This window comes from Ahaetulla prasina, chromosome 13 (assembly GCF_028640845.1).
Source record: "Ahaetulla prasina isolate Xishuangbanna chromosome 13, ASM2864084v1, whole genome shotgun sequence".
Taxonomy (NCBI): domain Eukaryota; kingdom Metazoa; phylum Chordata; class Lepidosauria; order Squamata; family Colubridae; genus Ahaetulla; species Ahaetulla prasina.
In genome coordinates this window covers 11,301,961-11,322,857 of record NC_080551.1, presented here as the reverse complement: position 1 = coordinate 11,322,857, position 20,897 = coordinate 11,301,961, and the positions used below count along the sequence as shown (strand labels likewise).

At 45.7% G+C, this 20,897-nt stretch overlaps 1 protein-coding gene and 1 long non-coding RNA gene across 2 annotated transcripts in view; one reads left to right on the top strand and one right to left on the bottom strand.

Annotated features, from left to right (window-relative positions):
- Positions 1-402: 402 nt before the first annotated feature.
- Positions 403-20,897, bottom strand: part of PLEKHO2 (pleckstrin homology domain containing O2) — a 49,724-nt gene continuing 29,229 nt past the window's right edge. The window contains exons 3-6 of the mRNA XM_058156196.1: positions 17,981-18,097; positions 11,786-11,890; positions 4,727-4,825; positions 403-2,878 (exon numbers count right to left, since the gene is read on the bottom strand). Coding sequence (XP_058012179.1) covers positions 1,760-2,878; positions 4,727-4,825; positions 11,786-11,890; positions 17,981-18,097 — 1,440 coding nt within the window. The 3' untranslated portion in view covers positions 403-1,759. The remainder of the gene's footprint in view (positions 2,879-4,726; positions 4,826-11,785; positions 11,891-17,980; positions 18,098-20,897) is intronic.
- Positions 15,769-17,456, top strand: LOC131184628 (uncharacterized). The gene is made up of 3 exons (XR_009152005.1): positions 15,769-15,870; positions 16,036-16,165; positions 17,178-17,456. It is a non-coding gene; the product is annotated as an uncharacterized LOC131184628 (long non-coding RNA).

Below are 20,897 nucleotides of genomic sequence, written 5' to 3'. Positions count from 1 at the left end.
TTTATTTTTGGTGGAGGGCTTATTATCCAGCGAGATCTTATTTTCAGGGAAACATGGTAGCTATCAGCCAGTTTAGAAGCAATGTTCAACCAAAACCAAAGGAAACATGGGAACGCATATACACCCGCCCTACAATTGCAAAATCATTTCCCCAAAGTTGATATGGTTGCTAAGGCGAGTGCCACTGCATAATGGGAAAAAAACCTGATGCTCTCCACTGTGTTTGTACGAAATCTGAGCACGTATGAGTCCAGTTGGTATTTTTCCCCCCCATTCAAATGAGATTTTGCATCAGCCGAACCCGTGATGGATTTATACAGAGTCTCTCCAATGTATGATGTGTCTGTTCTTCGCAAATGAATGGAAAATCAGCTTGGGGGAAAAAAAAACCTTGTTCCCTACGACTTGCTGAAGACTTTAATTGTGTTTCCACGCTGTGGTAAAGGCACCCTTTGCATAACCATCATTTGTTCAATCAGCCACCAGAGGTGAGCAACGCAACAGCAGGCTAAGCCAACCCCAAGCAAGCGGGTGATGTAGGAACTAAGACGATTTCAGATCTGCAATCTGATGATGTAGCTCAGTTTGATACCTGGCTAGGACAGACTTAAAACAGCCACCCATCGTCAGCAACGTCTATATATTGGGAGCCTCCCCAAAATAATCACTGGCTATCTTGGTGATAAGCGGGCTTGTCTTTAAATGCAGGACGCACACACTGTCACCACTTGCAAGGACCTTGCATGGCTTGGGACAAATAAATAAAAAGCTGGAACGGGACCTGAGGAAAGCTTTCTGCAACAAAGCCGTTCAAGAAAAAGGAGAGTCAGGAAGGAGGAGGGAGCATCACAAAAGAGAGAGAGAGAGAGAGAGAAAAGAAAGGATTTCAAAGGAGAGCCCACCCACTGCTTGCTTCAGCCCCGCCTCCCATGTGCCCTACTACATTAACCCTGAGTTAAAACAAAAAGGATTAGAAAGTACTGCAGCCTCATTCCATATACCCAGCTCACTAAGATCTCATTCTGCAGCTGATCTCTGCAGTCTTTGCAAACGAGACAGAGAGGGGGGAGAGAGGGGGGGAAGGAGAGAGAGAGACAGAGGAAGAGGGGAGAGGGAGAGAGAGGGAGGGAGGGAAGGAGAGAAAGAGAGGGAGAGAGAGGGAGGGAGAGAAGGAGAGAGAGGGAGGGAGAGAGAGAGGGAGGGAGAGAAGGAGAGAGAGGGAGGGAGAAAGAATAAACCAGAAAGACAAAAACCAGGACTGTGCAAAACTTTTCTAACCCGAAATATTCCAGCCTGCACGGGAAATTCAACATCCCTGCTCCAACTTGACGTGCTCCTAGCTCAAAAGGGCACCGCCTGAACCGCAAAGCTCCCGTTCTGAACTTGCAAGAGGTTTCCACCAAGTTGGAAAGGCTTCACGATCTCTTTCTCAAACTCTTCCACATTTGAAATGTTTTAGGCACCCCTGGTAGGAAGTCCCTATGGCTTCCAGTTACTGCTTGTCTTCCCCCCCAAAAAACCACCAGATCTTTCCCTGAGGTCCTCTAACCAGATCCCTCTCTAAGAACACCCCGCCCGGCAGGATCCAGCCCACATTCTGAGATTACGAAAGGGGCAGTGTGAAAATAAGCAACACTTAATAAGACTCAGGCTGCTGCCCTATCCATGCGTCTTTAAAACACTGATCTAGTAGCCCAGTAGAAATGGTGCCGCCCGGCTACCTTTCGTCTAAATCAAAATTCAGAATTCAAATCCCTTCTTAAGGAGCGCTTCTCCTATAAACAGTCGCTAGGTCCTTCGGGATCCCTTTCCGTAAACTGGTAGGTTCCCTTCTCAGTTCCCCTAAATCTTTGACCTCTTGCAAGACCTGGGTGGCTTGCCGGAGTTGTTCGGTGGCTTCGTTGAGCAGCTCCTTTGCGTCTACCGAGAGTCGCTTGCCCCTTTCCTGGCCTTGCTCCAGCTCTTCACATTGAACCTTCTGCAGGAGCTTCTCAGTTCGTTCCTTTTCATCCGCGATTTTCTTCTCCATCCGCACCACGTGCAGTAGAGACGACTTCTGGAAATCTGGCCGAGGAGGCTTTTTGGGTGAATCTGAAAGCAAGGCCCCTAGAGAGGCGCTGCGAGGCTTGGTTGCTGGAGAACCTCCTACGGGCTCCACGCCGTCAACCTGGTCTTCAGAAGGCAGGCTCGAGCCCTCCTCCTTTGCTGCTGGCTCCGAGGAATGGTCGTCCTGCTCCTTCCCATTCTGGAAAGCAGGCTGAGTTGTTGCGTTGTCATCAATGCCGCGGACGTCAAGGTTTGAGTCTCCGTCAGGCTGCCAATCCCCTTTAGAAAGGTCTACCTGCACGTCGTTCTCGTTGGAGATCAAGCTGGCTCTAAAAATCTTAGGTGGAGGAGTCGGTGGTTTGACTGCTTCCTTGTTTAATCCAGGGGCCTTCTCAGTTCCAACGTCACGACGTTCAGAACCTGGATGATCCCATCCCACCTTCATTTTTTCAGATAAAATCTTCGGAGGAGGTGCTGGAGGTTTGGTTTCCGCCAAACCTTCTTCGATTTCTTCAGAGTCTTCACATGTCTCCTCTTCTGCCTCGCTTCCTTCCACAGAGTTCACATTTTCGCCGGGTGCTGCTACTTCCTTAAGAGGCTTAACTGGAGGCATTGGTGGCTTCTTGACCTGTGGATCTTCTGGGGAAAGATTGGCACTTAGGTTCTCCGTTGGAGGCATGGGCACTTTTGCAGGGGGCATTGGAGGTTTAGGAGTCTCCTTCGGAGGAGGAGTTTCAGCAGTTTCACTGGTCACTAGGATGCTGTTTGGAGATCCACTGTCTGTTATATCTAAGTCAAGTCTCAGGATCCCATCTGACGTTGACCTAGCCACCTAAGCAGAAAAGCAAATGAGAGAGATCTCTGAATCAGTGCTCAAGTCCATAACTTTTAAAAGAATTTAAGCTGCTGACCACACAATAATAACAAACAAATAACTGAAAAAAGGTTCGAATGCCCTACATGTCCTGCAATTTCAGAATGACTATCATGCATTTTTTTTTAAGTATTACATTTTTGTCAACGCAAGAGATTATCTTATTTTTTTTTATTTACATTTATATCCCGCCCTTCTCCGAAGACTCAGGGCGGCTTACAGTGTATAAGGCAATAGTCTCATTCTATTTGTATATTTATATACAAAGTCAACTTATTGCCCCCCCAACAATCTGGGTCCTCATTTTACCTACCTTATAAAGGATGGAAGGCTAAGTCAACCTTGGGCCTGGTGGGACTCGAGCCTGCAGTAATTGCAGGCAGCTGTGTTTAATAACAGGCTATCTTACAGCCTGAGCCACACCGCGGCGGCTCAAGCAAGAAGCCCGATGGAAGACTCATACATGGAATCAAAGGAGCAGAAAATCTATCTTTATCCCTGCCTTAGGCTACCATACCTAAGTTATGGATGAAACAAATCCAGATGACCATCAGATAGATAGCAGTGACTTCTTGCTCTTTGCTGCCTGCTGGTGGTCATCTGGAGTTTTGCGCTCAAAATATGATCACATATTCCCGGAAACAGTTGCCAGAATGTTGGCTTCGTTCCTTACCATAGGATTGACTTCTTGGGCCTATTTCTTCTCTTCTCTTGAGCTCTATGTGGATAGAATTCCTTGGGCTTAGAACTAGATTGTTCCAGGCTAGGGGTGTGCAAATTCGGCTCTTTTAAGACTTTTGGACTTCAATTCCCAAAGCAAAGCTGGCTGAGGAACTCTGGGAGTTGAAGTCCACAAGTCTTAAAAGAGCCAAGTTAGCAGACCTCTGTTCTAGGCCTAGATTGAATCTGGACATCGTCTATTTGTCTCTCTTACTCTCTCTCTCTTTCCTCTCCCTTTCTCATTCTCTTTTTCTCTCTCTATGTCTGTCTGTCTTCTATCCATTCATCCATCATGTTTCTCTCTCTCTCTCTCTCCTCTTTCTCTCTCTCTCTCTCTCTATTTTCTATCTATCCATCCATCCATCCATCCACCCATCCATCTCTATTTATGTCTTTCTGTCTGTCTATATATCTGTCTGTCTCTGTCTAATATCCCCAGAGCCCGTCTCTCAGTAAAAGTCTGCCCAAATATTAGGGACATCAATCTTGTTTGGTCTACAACTATTAGAGTTCTAAATCATGGGTGACCCAAAATCGGGAGTTTTCTGTAGCTATGCCCACACCATGGAACTCTCCCCCAAGGCTAAGTAGTTTGTTCAGTTCCTCTATTAGTGAGGAGCCAGTTTGTAACGATCTTGTCTCAGCATTTTGCTTGTTCTGGGTTTAATATTTAATTTTCTCTTCCCAGCCTACTGTTTGTTCTGCATTTTAATATTTAATCATGATTTTCTTGAGGATGTTTAAAGATTGTGGCTTTTAAGACAAGAAGCTTATGTTACAAAAACAGCTGAGAGATACCAAATGTGACTAAAGACCAGATTATTTTATTTAGAATGCAACTTCAATTGAAATAATTCCTGGATACGTCCAGATGCACGCGGGATTATTTCAAATAATCATACCTGTCATAAAGATCAAAATTAGCTGGGGGGTGGGTATTGTGACCCTTCCCTCCCGTGATGAGAAATAGCAAAACATAAAAGAGGACAAAAAGTAAAGAGCAATGTTGCTGAATGAATGATAAAAGGAGTATTCTGATTAAATAATATAAAAGCCACGTTGGTTGGTGGTAACCTCAATTATTACCTCTTTCAAGTGGCTTCTGGTGGGTGGACGACGGCCCTTTGCTATCTTGGCTCTGCCTCGAGTTACGTGATCCAGAGAAAGGCTCTCATCAACTTTCACCTTTAAGTGGGGGAGAAAATAGAAAAAGGCTATGATCAGAATACTTGGTAACAGCTGGAAGCAGCCCAGGAGGTCTTCTAGTCCAACTCCCTGACCAAGCAGGAGACCTTATACCAGGGGTCAGCAACCTGCAGCTCTGGAGCCGCATGTGGCTCTTTCATCCCTCTGCTGTGGCTCCCGGTTGCTGGTCGGCTCCACAGTTGATAGGGCTTTCAGTTAGGACAGGTAGAGGAAAAAGGATGCCGTGCTAGGAGGAGACTCTATGGTGGGGGAACCGGACTTCCAGTCAGCAGAAGAAAAAGGATGCCACACTAGGAGGAGACTATGATGGGGGAACCGGACTTCCAGTCAGCTCCAGAATTGAACGGGTGCTTCCGGTTAGGACAGTGGTTCTCAACCTTTATAGTGCTGCGACCCCTTTAATACAATTCCCCATGATGTGGTGACCCCAACCGTAAAATTATTTTTGTTTTGAATTTATCGCGCCTGAAGCCGTATTGGCTAGCGATCTGAACTGCTTGCGATTGCCTTGAGGACGGAGGCATTAAAGCGGAGACTCCTCCCCTATTAAGTTTATGGCGCCTGAAGCCAGATTAGGCTAGCGATTGGGAGTGATTGCAGCTGGCTTGAGAGGGAGACATCAGAGCAAAGATTTCTCTCTTTTTTAATTGATCGCGCCTGAAGCCGAATTCGGCTAGCGATTTGAAGAGCCTGCAGCTGGCTTGTGGAGTCAACCATTGGAGCGCGATTCTTCAACTCGCAAGTATACTTCCCATATTTCCGATGGTCTTAGGCGACCCCTGGCAAATCGTCATTCGACCCTCAAAGGGGTCCCGACCCACAGGTTGAGAACCGCTGGGTTAGGACCTTTGGAGCTCTGAGTGTTTAAGGTTGCTGACCCCTGCCTTATACCATTTCAGACAAATAGTTGTCTAATCTCTTCTTAAAAACCTCCAGTGATAGAGCAAACACCCACAACTTCTGGAGGCAGGCTGTTACACTGATTAATTGTTCCTACTGTCAAGAAATCTCTCCTTAATTGTAAATTGGCTCTCCTCTTTGATAGCCTTCCATTCATTACTTCTGGTCCTGCCTTCAGGTGCTTTGGAGAACAGGCTGACACCCCCCCCTTCTCTGTGACAGCCCCTCAATGATTGGAAGATTGCTATTGTGTCAGTTCTTACTTCATTCTTGCTTTAATTTCATAAATGACTCAAAAGAAGCATTTTAGAGTTCAGCCTTCCAAACCCAAAAAAATATACAAGAGGTTGGATCATTCCTTTAATCTATACAACAAATCCTAGCATGTTTTTGGCTTCATATAATCATGTGAAAACTTACCCTCTGTGGTTTAGTACATAAAGCCCGATCATTGTGGCTTATTCACCAAAACAGGCCCGATACGATTTTTAAAATTTTATTTTGCCAATCCATAAACCTTGGTTTACAAGCTACTCTGGCTGTATTTTCATTCTAAATTGGGGTGAAATCAGCAGGTTCTGACAGGTTCTGGAGAACCGGTAGTGGAAATTTTGAGTAGTTCAGCGAACTGGCAAATACCACCTCTGACTGGTCCCAGAGTGGGGTGGGAATGGGGATTTTGCAGTATCCTTCCCCTGCCACGCCCACCAAGCCACACCACACCACGCCCACCAAGCCACGCCCACAGAACTGGTAGTTTGAACTTCACCACTGCTCCAAATCAAACAGATGACTCTGTGAATCCATTTTTGTAATCTTGAACTCAAATCTGCTGAGATTGGTGATTAGCAAACTGATCCAGAAAGTACACATACTCCAATTGGAAATGTATCACAAAAGAAGGATTATCGCCCCAAAGTTGAAAGCTTTGGCTCAATCTCTGTACCACTAACCAACCAACCAACCAAGCTGGATTCATACAACATGTTCATCCCCTGAAATACCTAACTGAGCTTTGGCATATTGTGTGCATGTGACCGCTTGGATTTTCACTGGACTGAGTAAGTGTGTCTTCCAATTACTGTCAACATCGATGATACCAAATGCCAGGACTGAATAGGTAAAGGTAAAAGTTCCCCTCGCACATACTGTTTCAGGCTGCAGGGATTGCCATTGCCTATTGCCGCCTCCACGCGCCCCATTTTCGGTCTCTGCTGTTTGTTGTTTGCTGCAAGGAGGTAAATTGCTGGGAGGAAGAGACAGATTTTTTTTTTCTTGCTTTCCTCCCCCAAAAAGGTAGGTACATCTTATAGTCCGGAGCGTCTTATACTCCAAAAAATAACCATAAAATGTCTTCACCTAGGAGGCATCTCTGGATGCTCTCAGCGAAGGACAGGTCAAGTTCATTAGCGCACATGCCAGCAAGAACAATAGGTCCAGACTTAATACAGGTAGTCCTCAACATACAACCACTCGCTTAGTGACCGTTCGAAGTTACAACAGCACTGAAGAAAATTGACTTATGATCATTTTTCACTTAAGACTGTTGCAGCCTCTCGCAGCCACATGATCAAAATTCAGATGCTTGGCAGCCGACTCTTATTTATGACGATTGCAGTGTCTCGGGGTGACGCGATCCCCTTTTGCGACCTTCTGACAAGTAAAGTCAATGAGGGAATCTGGATTCACTTAACAACTGTGTGACTAGCTTAACAACGGGAGCGACTGGCCTAGGCAAGTGTGGCAAGAAAGATTGTAGAACGAGGCAGAGTTCCCTTACCAATGTTTCGCTTAGCAACAGAAATATTGGGCTCGAATTGTGGTCGTACGTTGAGGATGACCTGTAATGCGGTAAGTCAGGGCATCCTAAAGTCCAAAGTCCCTGGCTCTACACCAGTTCACGGAGTCCTCTTAAGGCTGCCAAGATCACTCAATGACACAACTCTTCCGGTGTCTCCTTCCTGCGTTAACACGAGAGCACAAATGGCTCAAATTCTGCCTTCTTCTCTTCTTCTGCTTAGATTTGCAAGGCAAATGCAATCAGTTCGCTGTTCCTGGCTGCCTCCCTCTGGCTATATCTGACGGGATAGCGGGGAATGGAAGGGTTTCTATTCCTTTAGGGATGAATTTAACTTGGGTTTAAATGGCGAGGCCCAAAAGGAGAAAGGACACAAGGAAGGGAGAGAGGGAAGAAATGGGAAGGAAGCGGGAAGTTCATTCGGAGTTGAACGTTCCTTTGCCAAAATCATTTGTAATCCGGGCCATGAAGGACCAATCAAAATCAATGCTCCTCTGGCCAAAATAAACCATCTCCCTTGGGTACCCACGAACATGCAAAACACAACTCTACTCGCTTAATGCAACGGCTGACTTTCAACCGAGGGAGGCCGAGTCCACTTCATCAGGAGGCAAAGACTGCAGTGCGTGGAAGGACATCTCTTCTGGGTTGGGGCCTGGATGTTCTGGGACAGGGATCTCCAACCTTGGCAACTTTTAAGCCTGGAGGACTTCAATTCCTAGAATTCTGGGAGTTGAAGTCCGCCAGGCTTAAAGTTGCCAAGGTTGGAGCCCCGTGTTCTAGGTCTCCTGCTTTTGGGGAGGGGGAATTAGGGGAAACGTTTCTCGTGCAGTGTTTCAATTTACAGGTGGTCCTCAACTTATGACCACAACAGAGCTCCAAATTTCTGTCGCTAAGTGAGACATCTGTCATAGGAGTTTTGCCTCATTTCACAATCTTTCTTGCCACACTTGCTAAGCGAATCCTGCAATTGTGAAGTTAGTCACACGGCCGTTGAGTGAAATCTGGCTTCCCCACTGACTTCGCTTGTCAGAAGGTCACAAAAGGGGAGGGGGGACCGCTTGACCCCAGGATCGCTTGACCCCGCTTTATGCAACCCTCATAAAGAGGAGTCCGTTGCCAAGCGTCCAAATTTTGATCGCTGTAGGGATGCTGCCAATGGTCATAAGTGTGGGGAAACGGTCGTAAGTCACTTTTTGCAGTGCTGTTGTGACTTCAAATGGTCACTAAACAAACAGTCGTACATTGAGGACTACCTGAGCAGACTCTACAGTCTTCAAATGTGGCCCTTGTTAAAATTGTGAGAAAAGGCAGCGATGGTTTTTAGCAGTTGCACTGGTGCTACCCAGAACTTAAGGAACGTTTATGAACGAAGGGGGAAAAAAATTGATCTTCATAGCCTAGGCAGGATTGATCTAGAAAAGCCAGGAGTCTGCAAGACACACGTGTCCAGGTGGCTTACCAGATCTCTGTCACTTCCCCCATCCTTGACAATGTTCTTCCCTTTTCCTATTCTAACTTTGAGCCACGGTGGCGCAGTGGTTAGAGTGCAGTACTGCAGGCTACTTCTGCTGACTGCCTGCTGACTGCAATTTGGCAGATCGAGTCTCACCAGGCACAAGGTTGACTCAGCCTTCCATTCTTCCAAGGTGGGTAAAATGAGGTCCCAAATTGTTGGGGTCTCCCTTATGCTGACTCTGTAAACCACTTAGAGAGGGCTGTAAAGCATTGTGAAGCGATATATAAGTCTAAGTGCTATTGCTATTGCTAAGGAGGTAGATCTTGGTTGAGTTGTAGGAATGTTGCTTACTTAGCAACAAGTGACAATGTTTCATCAACTGCCTTGATCCACTCTAAAATCCTAGGATTTTCTGATGGTTTCTCGTATGAGCCACGGTGGCGCAGTGGTTAGAATGCAGTACTACAGGCTACTTCTGCTGACTGCCTGCAATTTGGCAGATCGAATCTCACCAGGCTCGAGGTTGACTCCGCCTTCCATCCTTCCGATGTGGGTAAAATGGGGAACCAAAATGGTTGGGGGGCAAGTGCTGGCTCTCTAAACGGCTTAGAGAGGGCTGTAAAGCATTATGAAGTGGTATATAAGTCTAGGCGCTATTGCTAACGCTTGTCAGATGCCTTGGATTTCAGCCTGCCCCTGAATTTCAAGGGCTGAAGTCCAGAACATCTGAGGGGCACCAAGATGGAGGAGACTGCTCTACAAACCCCTTTGCGTTCACATCCAGTCGTCTGTAACCTGTTTTGGGTTCTGCAGCACAACACAGTTTGCAGCAAGTCAATGCAAGACGGTAGTTCCCTGAAGCCAGGAAGTCTGAAAAGCCACAGAACCACAGTGTCATTTCAGCACCCCTACAATGCCTTTCTTTTACAGTCACCAATGTTTCTCTTTTTCAGCTCTCCTTTCTTTCCGCTGATCATCTTTAGACTCTTAGTCTATTTCCACCCACAGGTGAATAAATTAGGACCTTCAGCCTTCAGTCTCCTCCTCTGTTTCTATATATGCAGATCCTCTGGTCACCCAACCGTTAACGAGGGCCGGCGCTGTTGATTTTCAAACATTTAAATGGACAGAAAAATCCGATTGGTTTCTGGAAATATAACCAGGTTTTGAAGCAATGTGCAGGAGGGTCCTCGGTGCTCTCTGAACTTGGTTGTTTTCTTTACAGACGTTTCCTTACCCAACTAGATAACATCATCAGTGCTGGCATCGCATCTTTCTACAACTTTTTTTTGATTCTCACGAGTCAATATACTTTCCCCATCCTGGGCTCATATAAAGAATGGGGAATGGAAGGAGCCAGTATAACAATTTACAGCAAACTTTTTTAATCCGAGAGGTTTCGTTTGCTCATCTAAGCAACTTCATCGTTCAGAGGAAGAACATATTGCAACTCTTTTTGGGGAGAAACCTTTGAAGTTGGTGTGGCAAGAGTTGGTACAATCCAGTGACTCTCTGATTCTCTGCCTATCTAATTTTTACTCTGACTGATGAAGTTGCTTGGATGAGCAACGAAACATCTGAGATTAACAAAGTTTGCCATGATTCAACCTTTAGACACCTTTGGCCTGGATGATTTTGAGTCTTCACTGACATAAAAACTTACAGCAACGTTAGGAATAGCCTGAAGCTAAGATTTAACAAATTAACAGAGTTGGAAGGGACCTTGTAGGTCATCCATTTCTGAGAGATGGCAGTCCAGTCTCTTCTTGAAAGCTTCCAGTGATGAATCTCCAAAGGCAACTTCTGTTCCATTGGCGGATTGTTCTCACTGTCAGAAAATTTCTCCTTATTTCTAGGTTGAATCGCTCCTTGATCAGTTTCCATCCATTATTGTCTGGCCTTCGGGTGCCTTGGAAAATTGCTTGACCCCCTCCTCTCAATGGCAGCCCCACAAATATTGGAACACTGCTATGATGTCTCCCCTGGTCCTTCTCTTCACTAGACCAGCCATGCCCAGTTCCTGCAATCGTTCATCGAATGTTTTAGCCTCCAGTCCCCTAATCATCTTGGTTGCTCTTCTATGCACTCTTTCTAGAGTTTCAACATCTTTTTTATACTGTGGTGACCAAAACTGGATGCAGTATTCTAGGTGTGGTCTTACTAAGACTGTATAGCAGTGGTAAAATCCAATTTTTTTTACTACCGGTTCTGAGGGCATGGTTTGGTAGGCATGGTATGGCTTGGTAGGCATGGCTTGGTGGGCATGGCTTGGTGGGCATGGTAGGGGAAGGATACTGCGAAATCTCCATTCCCACCCCACTCCAGAAGAAGGACACTGCAAAATCCCTACTCCCTCCCCACTCCTGGGGGAAGGATATTGCAAAATCTTCATTCCCTCCCCACTCCTGGGGGAAGGATATTGCAAAATCTCCATTCCCACTCCACTCCAGGGGAAGGATACTGCAAAATCCCCATTCCCTCCTCACTCCTGTGGAAAGGATATTGCAAAATCTTCATTCCCCCCTCCCCACTCCTGGGGGAAGGATATTGTAAAATCTCCATTCCCTCTCCATTCTAGATGAAGGATACTGCAAAATCCCCATTCCCTCCCCACTCTGGGGCCAGTCAGAGGTGGTATTTGCCAGTTCTCCAAACTACTCAAAATTTCCGCTACCGGTTGTCCAGAACTGGTCAGAATCCATTGGATTTCACCCCTGCTGACCTTGATTGTATTCCTCTGTTAATGCAATTTAGGATTGGATTGACTGCAGCTACAACTGACCTCATCAAATATCTTATTCTTTCCTCGGCTGATGCCATCGTTGAGCGCTTTCATCCACAATTCCTTTTCTTCTGGAGTCGATGCCTGGAATTTGATATCCTGCACCTGAGCAGAAAAAAACAAAAACAAAAAATAGGAGGGGAGTTTGCCTGAAAGCAATTCACATTTCACTACAAAAAAAGAATAATAATTCCTTGCAATACCAGCTGGTGCTATCCAGTTTCCCCTTAGGAAAAGATTTTCTTATCAGGGCCGGAAAATGGACCTGAAATGGCCCAGATGCAGGATAATGGGCATAGTTTGATGAGCCAATTATCCGCCTTCCTATCTACCAGGAGTAGAAGTCTTGTGTTCCTTCCTCAAGTCACCCCTGATCAAAGCAGAGAAAAACTAAGATAGGTAGTGTTGTTTTTGCCATTGTAAGTCAGGAAATACATTTAGAACTGTGGGGTAGCCACCAAACCAGACTCAAAGTAACTTTAAAAAAATACAAAGTCTCATGACTCCACAAACCTGGAATTATGAAAAATAAAATCTTGACCATGCCTGCTTAGGTCATCACTCCAGCCAACTGTGGTTCTCTGCTGCAAAAGATTGTCCAACCCAGACATGGGTTGCCCAATCCAGCATGGACCTTATTTGCTACCAGAGGAGAGGTCTGCAATGAACAAGCTAAGATAATGGCCATGATAGTGCCATTTGTAGGAACTGGTTTTTCCCCCCCCGGGTTTTAAGGTATATGAGGCTGTTCTGTAATTATATGAAAGCTTCTTTTTTTTTAAGATGGAGAACACCACTGTCAGCTAGCCTCAGATCAGTACTTAAGAAAATAAAGAACCCAACTCCATCGTTTTGAAGAAATTGGTAATTTTTACTAAGCAAGTCTGAAATGCAGGACAGGCAAAGCCAGACTGGAAGTAAATCAAAACCACAGAGTCTCCTGATCCCTCCCCCTCCTAGAGGTCATACAGTAATAATCCAATGTCGTCTTCCTCCTTGGCCACGTGGATGGAATGTGGGGCAAGCAGCTGCCGTTTCATTCACCCGCCAAAACAGTTCAAACGAACTGTATCTCCATCTCCCACACGTGCAATGTCAGCCGAACGCTGGGAACAGTAAAAACCTCCCCCCTCCTGTATTAATCATGTAAGACACTCAGTAGAGCAAACTTTTAACAAAGTAATAAACAGTAAAACAATCTAGTAGGAGAAATGCACTTAATTAAAGCGGAGGCTGACAACCACCTTTATATATGCTTGGCAAACATAGGGTAGCAATCAGGGGTGGGTTTCAAATTTTTTTACTACCGGTTCTGTGGGTGTGGCTTGGTGGGCCTGACATGGCTTGGTGGGCGTGGCAGGGGAAGGATACTGTAAAATCTCCATATCCTCCCGATCAGCTGGGACTTGGGTGGCAGAGAATAGATGGGGGCGGGGCCAGTCAGAATTTTTACTACCGGTTCTCCGAACTACTCAAAATTTCCGCTACCGGTTCTCCAGAACAGGTCAGAACCTGGTGAAACCCACCTCTGGTAGCAATGCCCCTGATCTCTGGAAACACTGAAGGATATTGTTGTGACCAAGGCCCAAGTAGTGATTACCAAACACAATTCAGTCCTGAACAAACTTATTTTATTAGAATAACTGAGAATTAATTCATTCTCAGCCTAGTCCAAAACAAATTCTTCAAAAACAGTCCTTTGGCCATATCATCAACCTGCCAAAGGCTTTTCTTGGCAAAACCCCCACAAAGTTCAAGACACGCTGACAAGAAGCAATGGAATCAATGTTGCTTTTCTACGAAGAACCCAACAGCTCATTGCTGGTCTTTTAAGCCTCATGGGAGGGGCCAATCATCTCCTGGCCTCCGTCGTCCTTTTTGCTTCAGCTGCTCTTGCCTTCTGGCAGCTCTTCTCATGCAGGCACTAGGAACAGGCTCCTCCTGTTCCTCTGCCTCTCTGCTGTCCGCCTCTGGGGGCTAGGGAGTCCGCGCATCGCTCCCAGATGGCCCTGGCCCCATCTCTGCCTCTGACGCAGAGCCCTTGTATAGGCCTTCCCCTGACTCCAGGACTGGCCCACTGTCCTCCCCAGCCTCCTCACTGCCTGACTCCGCTGCCAGCTCAGCAGGCTGCTGGCAGACCACAACAGATATTGAACTTTTGGAAAGGTGCAACTATTTGGACATTCAGAGCATACAAATCAGTTTCTCCATCATGGTCCAGCTTTCTCCAGCCAGATGCTTAAAAGAGAAAGTTGTAACACATCTGCAGAGTCCCAGACTAGGGAAAGCTGCTGTGGGCCACCAGCCAAATATGTTGATGAGATCCTTGAAAGATGGAGCCCATGGACATTTATCATTTAAACACATGAAAAAGAAAGTCAAAGGCAATGAACAGCTGTTAAAATCAACGTTTGGATTCCGTGAATGAAGAAGAGGATAACAGAATGTGGAGGTTTTTTTTTTTCTCTCCTCCCCTTTCTCCTCTAGAGAAGATGTTTCGAGGAAAAAAGTGCTCTTCGTGATGGTGAGGATGGAGGCAGGACGAGGTGTTTCGGAAGAAGCAAACTCCATCGGATCCAGCCCGATAACCCAAAGGCACAGCCTCATCCATAGAAGATCAAGGACTGTCATTAAACCAAGCAATGTAAAAACACCTGATCTTGCAGAAATCACTCAGGGAAGAAATGTTCCAGTACAGCAACTGCACTGGCCCCAATGCATCATTTCTGATAATGTTGCCATCGTCACCATTTTCGTCATTATCACAAGGGAATCATCCAAAATATGTCAAGGAAAAAGAGCCTCCTTTGAACTAAAAGGTTTTGCAGGAATAGGAGGGAAAGAGAAAGAAAGAGAGAGAGAGAGAGAGAGAGAAAGAGAAAGAAGGAGAGGGTGGGAAATCATGCTTCATGAAATAAAGAGATCCAATGCCAAGGTACAGGTTTAATACAGAAATGTGTTCCTTTGTCTTTTCTCCTCTCCCCTTTTATCTTCCCAGCAAGGGAGGATTGCAACCTACTCTTAGTAGGCAATGGATGGAAAATAATCGACGATACAGCCAACCTAGAACTAAGGGAGAAATTTCCTGACTGTGAGAAGAATTAACCAGTGGAACGGCTTGCCTTCAGAAGCAGTGGTTGCTCCATCCCTGGAGGTTGTTATATGATGTTAGGATTCTATAAAATATAATGAAATCCATTTTGATTCTTGCTATAGCCCAGGAGTGTCAAATCCGATTTCATTGAGGGCTACATCAGAGTTGTGTTTGACTTGGGGGTGGGGAGCAGGGTGAGTGTGACCAGGGTGGGTGTGGCCAGCTCGATGTCACTCATGCGGGGGCACCTGTACTGGCCAAAGCACTCTGCCAGTAAAAATGAGCTCCTGAGCTCCGTTTTCGGCTGTGCCAGCATTCTGCAACCCTCTGCCAGTGAAAAACGGAGCTCGGGAGTGCTGCCCTCGGCCGTCCTAAGCTCTATTTTTGCTAGCAGAGGCACCACAGGTCAGTCCTTTGCTGTGTCCAGGGTGGCCCCACAGATCTAAGCATCCCGCAAGCTGGATCCAGCCCCTGGGCCTTGAGTTTGACACCCCTGCTATAGCCCAACCAAGGTGTTGTGGTCCGCCAACAGCCTGTGGAGCTAGCAGCAGAGTTGGATAGTGAGGAGGCTGGGGAGGGACGTGGGCCAGTCCTGGAGTCTGGGGAAAGCTCAGACAAGGGCTCTGCATCGGAGGCAGAGATGGGGCCAAGGCCATCTGGGGGGTTATGTGTGGACTCCAGAGCCTCCAGAGTCGGACATCAGTGACGCAGAGGAACAGGGGAAGCCTGTTCCCAGTATGCGCATGCGCAGAGCTGCCAGAAGACAAGAACAGTTAAAACAAAAGGGACGACTCGGGAGTAAGGCTTGGAGATGACTGGCCCCTCCCATAAGACATAAAGGAAGAGCAAAGGCATGTGGGCCTTTGCAGGAAGCAATGTTGTGGATGGTGTCGGTTTGTACTTTGAAGCTCCATTTTTGACTGTGTTTCCATGTGGCCTTGCCAAGATAATTGCCAATTAGGTCTATGGCAGCGTGTCAAAGAAGATAAAGGTGGGTGTTTACAAGCCTTATCCGAAGGACTGTGGCAGACTTCTGTTGGACTATTTGTAAACTCCTGTTGATTCAGCACGTGCTGTGAATGAAAGGAACTCACAGCCGTTAAAATTAAAAAGGGGGGGGGGGTTGGGACTAATTGTGTGCTTTTTACTATATCAGGAAGTCTAGGTCAGAACACAAGGTTTTGGAGGAGAGATGCCCACCTGCACTCAAGGATTGGAACAAGTTATGCAACACAACCTTGAATTTGCAGAAGGCACAGGCAGGCACACCAACAATTAGAACGGAGGTAAGCAATTTCTTTCCTCCTTCCATTTTTTATTTTTTATTTTTTTAATTTCTGCTGCAGCTGCTGCCAAGGGAGGAGTTCGCGAGCAGCCTTGTTGGAAACGGGAGAAGCCAAACTTGTCGGATGAGCATCTGCTTCCATCTGAGCTCCCATACAACTGAACTGGAATCACCCTTATTAACAAAGTCACTTACAATAGCGCCTCTACTGAACACAAGAGGCAGGGGTTGTGTTGTTGTTTTTTTAACAGTCATTTAAACTCTAAGCACAGTCCCCATTGATCAAACTTCCTTTCTGCCACAACAAGTTGCTGGCTGGAAAACAGGGCAATGGGGGAGGAGGGGAAACAGGGAGGGTCGGACTCAGTTTGTTCGGACAAAAGGGGAAAGAGAGAGAGAGAGAGAGAGAGAGAGAGAAATATCTTGGTTCCTTCCCAAGCAGGCATGTTTTCTCCATGAAGTCAGAGTATAGCATATTCTCTCTCCTTAATCAGGAAGGAGTCTGCCTGAACGATCAGGCTTTTCCCCCTGATTGTAGACTTTGAAGCAGTGGTGGAATCTGAACTGGTTTGCTACCGGTTCGCTGGCCACGCATGCACATGCGTGCCAAACGCGTGCTGCATGCACAATACACACAAAAGGCATGCACAGTATGCTCCAAACTCGTGGAAGGAGACGGCTTCAGAAGGTAAGTATAACAGCAAGGGTAGGGAAACAGCTGTGCCGTGCGATTTAGATTCACTAGAAAGCAGGATTTTCTGCTTTCTAGTGATTTTAAATCGCGCGGCACAGCTGATCATCGGAAATACCGGTTCCTCCGAACCGGTAAGTTTTTTTCTACTACCAGTTCGCCTGAACCGGTAGCTTTTTATCACTACTGGTTCTCCCAAACCGGTGCAAACCGATAGCATTTCACCGCTGCTTTGATGGTTAAAGAATTGTATCACCGGCTCATTCTATGATGATTTTCCATTATTGGATTATCTGTTCTTGACTGCCTTGCTTGAATGCAGTTATACAATCCAGGGAGAAGGCTGCCAGTAGCATAGTCCAGGAGGTGAAAGAGAAGTAACCGAGGTGTCCAAAGAAAGGAGAACTTCAGAAAAGGCCTTACAAAGGTTCTTGTCCATCCAAGATATGTCTTCCCAGGAGAAGGCCAGATCTGAAGATGGATATGATCTTCCAGACGTGTCATAGAACTGCCTCTGAACAGAAGGTTGGAGGACATAGTTCCAGTCTTGTTTATTCTAAGTGATCATAATAAGCACAAGATTGCTCCATTCTTAGGGAGTGCCCACATAGTATTTAAGGAACAAATTCTTTTGAGTACAGGTCTATCACAATTAGATTTATATACCAATCTTCATAGAGAATTAATGGAGCAAATTGCAAAATAAAAAATAAAAAAATCCAAAGATCAACCCAATGCTATAAAACTCTGGTTGCATTCTAACCACTGAGAGGGAGGGAGGGAGGGAGGGAGGGAGGAAGGAAGGAAGGAAGGAATAGCACTTAGACTTACATACTGCTTCACAGTGCTTTACAGCCCTCTCTAAGCAGTTTACAGAGTCAGCCTCTTGCCCTCAACAATCTGGGTCCTCATTTTACAGACCTCAAAAAGATGGAAGGCTGAGTCAACCTTGAGGCGGTCAGGATCAAACTGCTGCAGTTAGCAGAATTAATCTGTAATACTGCATTGTAACTACTGTGCAGGGAGGGAGGGAGGGAGGAAGGAAGGGAGGAAGGAAGGAAGGAAGGAAGAGAAGGAGAATGGGAATGGGAAGGAGTTTCATATAAAACAGAAAAGACTTCTTACCTTACATCCTGGAGAATGGATTAAAATGAATCTGTTTCTCCGTTTCAGGAGCGCTCGCAAATCTTGGCATCGATCATAATGCTCCAGTTCAAGACTCTCAGCACATTTCTGTTCCTCCTGTAAGAGACAACACTGCTTTTTTCTTCTCCTCTACTTAAAAGCATGAAATGTGACGCTCGTGCTGCACCTCAACTCAATCTCTGGAGTCACCCAGAGGGCCACCCAGAGTCACCTATGCGTGAGTTGGGTGGCTACATAAATTTGTTTAATAAATAAATCGAAACTGTGCATCTATCACCGCAATGGTCAAACCATTGAGCCATCCCTGGGGCTGCTCAGAGCAGCAATGGTCTAATGGGGTCAATATGCATCATTCCAAGTTCCCCGTTTTGTATCACCTATAGCCGTGATGGCGAACCGGTGGCACGGTGCCATACTGATGAGCAAACGAGCTCAGCTCCGGGGGTGGGGGGGACCGGAAGTCAGCAAATGGGCCATTTCTGGCCTCCAGGGGGGGTGGGGAAGGTTGTTTTCACCCTCCCCAGGCTCCTAGAGAGGCTCTGGAGCCTGGGGAGAGCAAAAAATGGACCTGTGGGGCCCAGCAAGCCATTACTGGGGGAAGTGCCGGGGGTGGGTGGGTTGCACACGCATCCACGGGGAGCAGGAAGCATATACAGCTCGCCTGTCTGGAACCCATACCACATTTCAGACATCAATACAATTGAACGTGTCCAGAAATATTTTACAAGAAGAGTTCTCCACTCCTCTGAATCCAACAAAATACCTTATGCCACCAGACTTGAAATCCTGGGTTTAGAAAATTTAGAACTACGCCGCCTTCGACATGACCTGAGTTTAACTCATAGAATCATCTATTACAATGTCCTTCCTGTTAAAGACTACTTCAGCTTCAATCACAACAATACAAGAGCAAACAAGAGCTTATGCTTATATATATATGCTTATATATTATATAGTTACTTTCATGCTTATGCTTATATATACTGTTGTGACAAAATAAATAAATAAATCAAAATAAATAAATAAATATACTTATGGATGTGGGCACACACGCGTGACACACCCACACCCCGTGCTCCCCCCGCTTTTGGCACGTGATGGCAAAAAGGTTACCCATCACTGACCTATAGAATCAAATGTTCTCAACAGCACAGTTAGAAGCTTGCAAAATCTCACAAGAGCAGCTGTTTGCAGAAAACAGAAGACAGGTGGGGGAAAGGAAGGGGGCTTATTTCTGTCTGGTTCTAACTGATGAAAAGCCTCCCCAGCAAGGGGATGTAACAGTAACAGAGTTGGAAGGGACCTTGGAGGTCATCTACTCCAACCCCCTGCTCACACAGAAAGACCTATACTAGGGATTCGAACTGCCGAACTGCCGACCTTTCTGACTGACAAGCTCATCATCTTAACCACTGAGCCACCTAGCCAGACAAGGATGTAATGCCAGACAAGGAATAACGGATGGAAACTGAATAAGGAGAGATTCAACCTAGAAATAAGGAGAAAGTTTCTGACAGTGAGAGCAATCAGCCCCATGGAACAGAAGTTGCCTTCAGAAGTTGTGGGAGCTTCATCACTGGAAGCTTTTAAGAAGACTGGACTGCCCTCTGTCAGAAATGGTTTAGAGTCTCCTGCTTGGGCGGAGAGTTGGACTAGATGACCTCCAAGGTCCCTTCCAACTCTGTTAATCTGTTAATGCAGGCAAAACCTCTGCATCATTCCACTAATGACATCACCCCTTTTGTTTGTTGGCATCGCAGGTATCTATGCAACTCAACTCCAAATTTAAGAGATTCTTTACGCCTGATTAAAAAGAGTGAAAACTAAGTTCCTTAAATTAGACTATCAACTTCCTCTACATCAGCCTTCCACAAAGGCCTGCATTTCTGCTATAAGTAGCTTCCAACTATCATGGTCTTTGGTAGTTGGCAGCACTGAATTTCAATTTCAAACTGAATCTTCCCGATGCATCTCAAAGGGGCCTCTTGTGGCTCAACAGACTAATGCAGTCTGTTATTAACACAGCTGCCTGCAATTACTGCAGGTTCTAGTCCCACCAGGCCCAAGGTTGACTCCGCCTTCCATCCTTTATAAGGTAGGTAAAATGAGGACCCAGATTGTTAGGGGGGGGCAATAAGTTGACTTTGTATATAAATATACAAATAGGATGAAGACTATTGCTAACATAGTGTAAGCCGCCCTGAGTCTTCGGAGAAGGGCGGGATATAAATGCAAATAAAAAAAAAAAGTTGCCCAGCAGACAAAACGAAGGAACACCGCAAGATGATGAGAAAATCAAGAAGATACTAGACTGTGCAGAAATGAATTGAAAACTAACAGAAAGAAGACACAGAATGCTATCAAACATGGAATCTATTTTACCAGTGGTTGGAAAAAAGAGGTGGAGATTAAGAATTCAATCACTATTGTTAAGCAAATTAAATACTCAGACAATATGAAGTTTATTAAGCACTAAAAAATGTAATTAATAGAAGATTTATCAAATTGATATATAGATATATAAAAAGTTGTCCAAGCAGACCATCTAGTACGAGAACCTATTCTATTCTATTTTTTATTTTTATTTTTAATACAAACAAACATAAAAACATCTTCCATCCAAATACAGTGTGTCGATGGGTTGGTTACAAGTCTTTTGTGCAATTTCAACATATGCATATCATTGATTTATCTAATCTTACATTTTATCACCCGATATATATCTGTTCTGTCCCCCCCCAACCACAACCAAGAAGACACGCGAGCTGACTATATCTGCCAGCAATTTATTCTTACGACAGATATCAGTTCTGCCAACGAACCTGCGATTGCCTGCCAAGTTCTCTTATCTCCTCAGAAGCCAGCATAGCTGCAGTTCGTTGCTGGAGCAACCAAG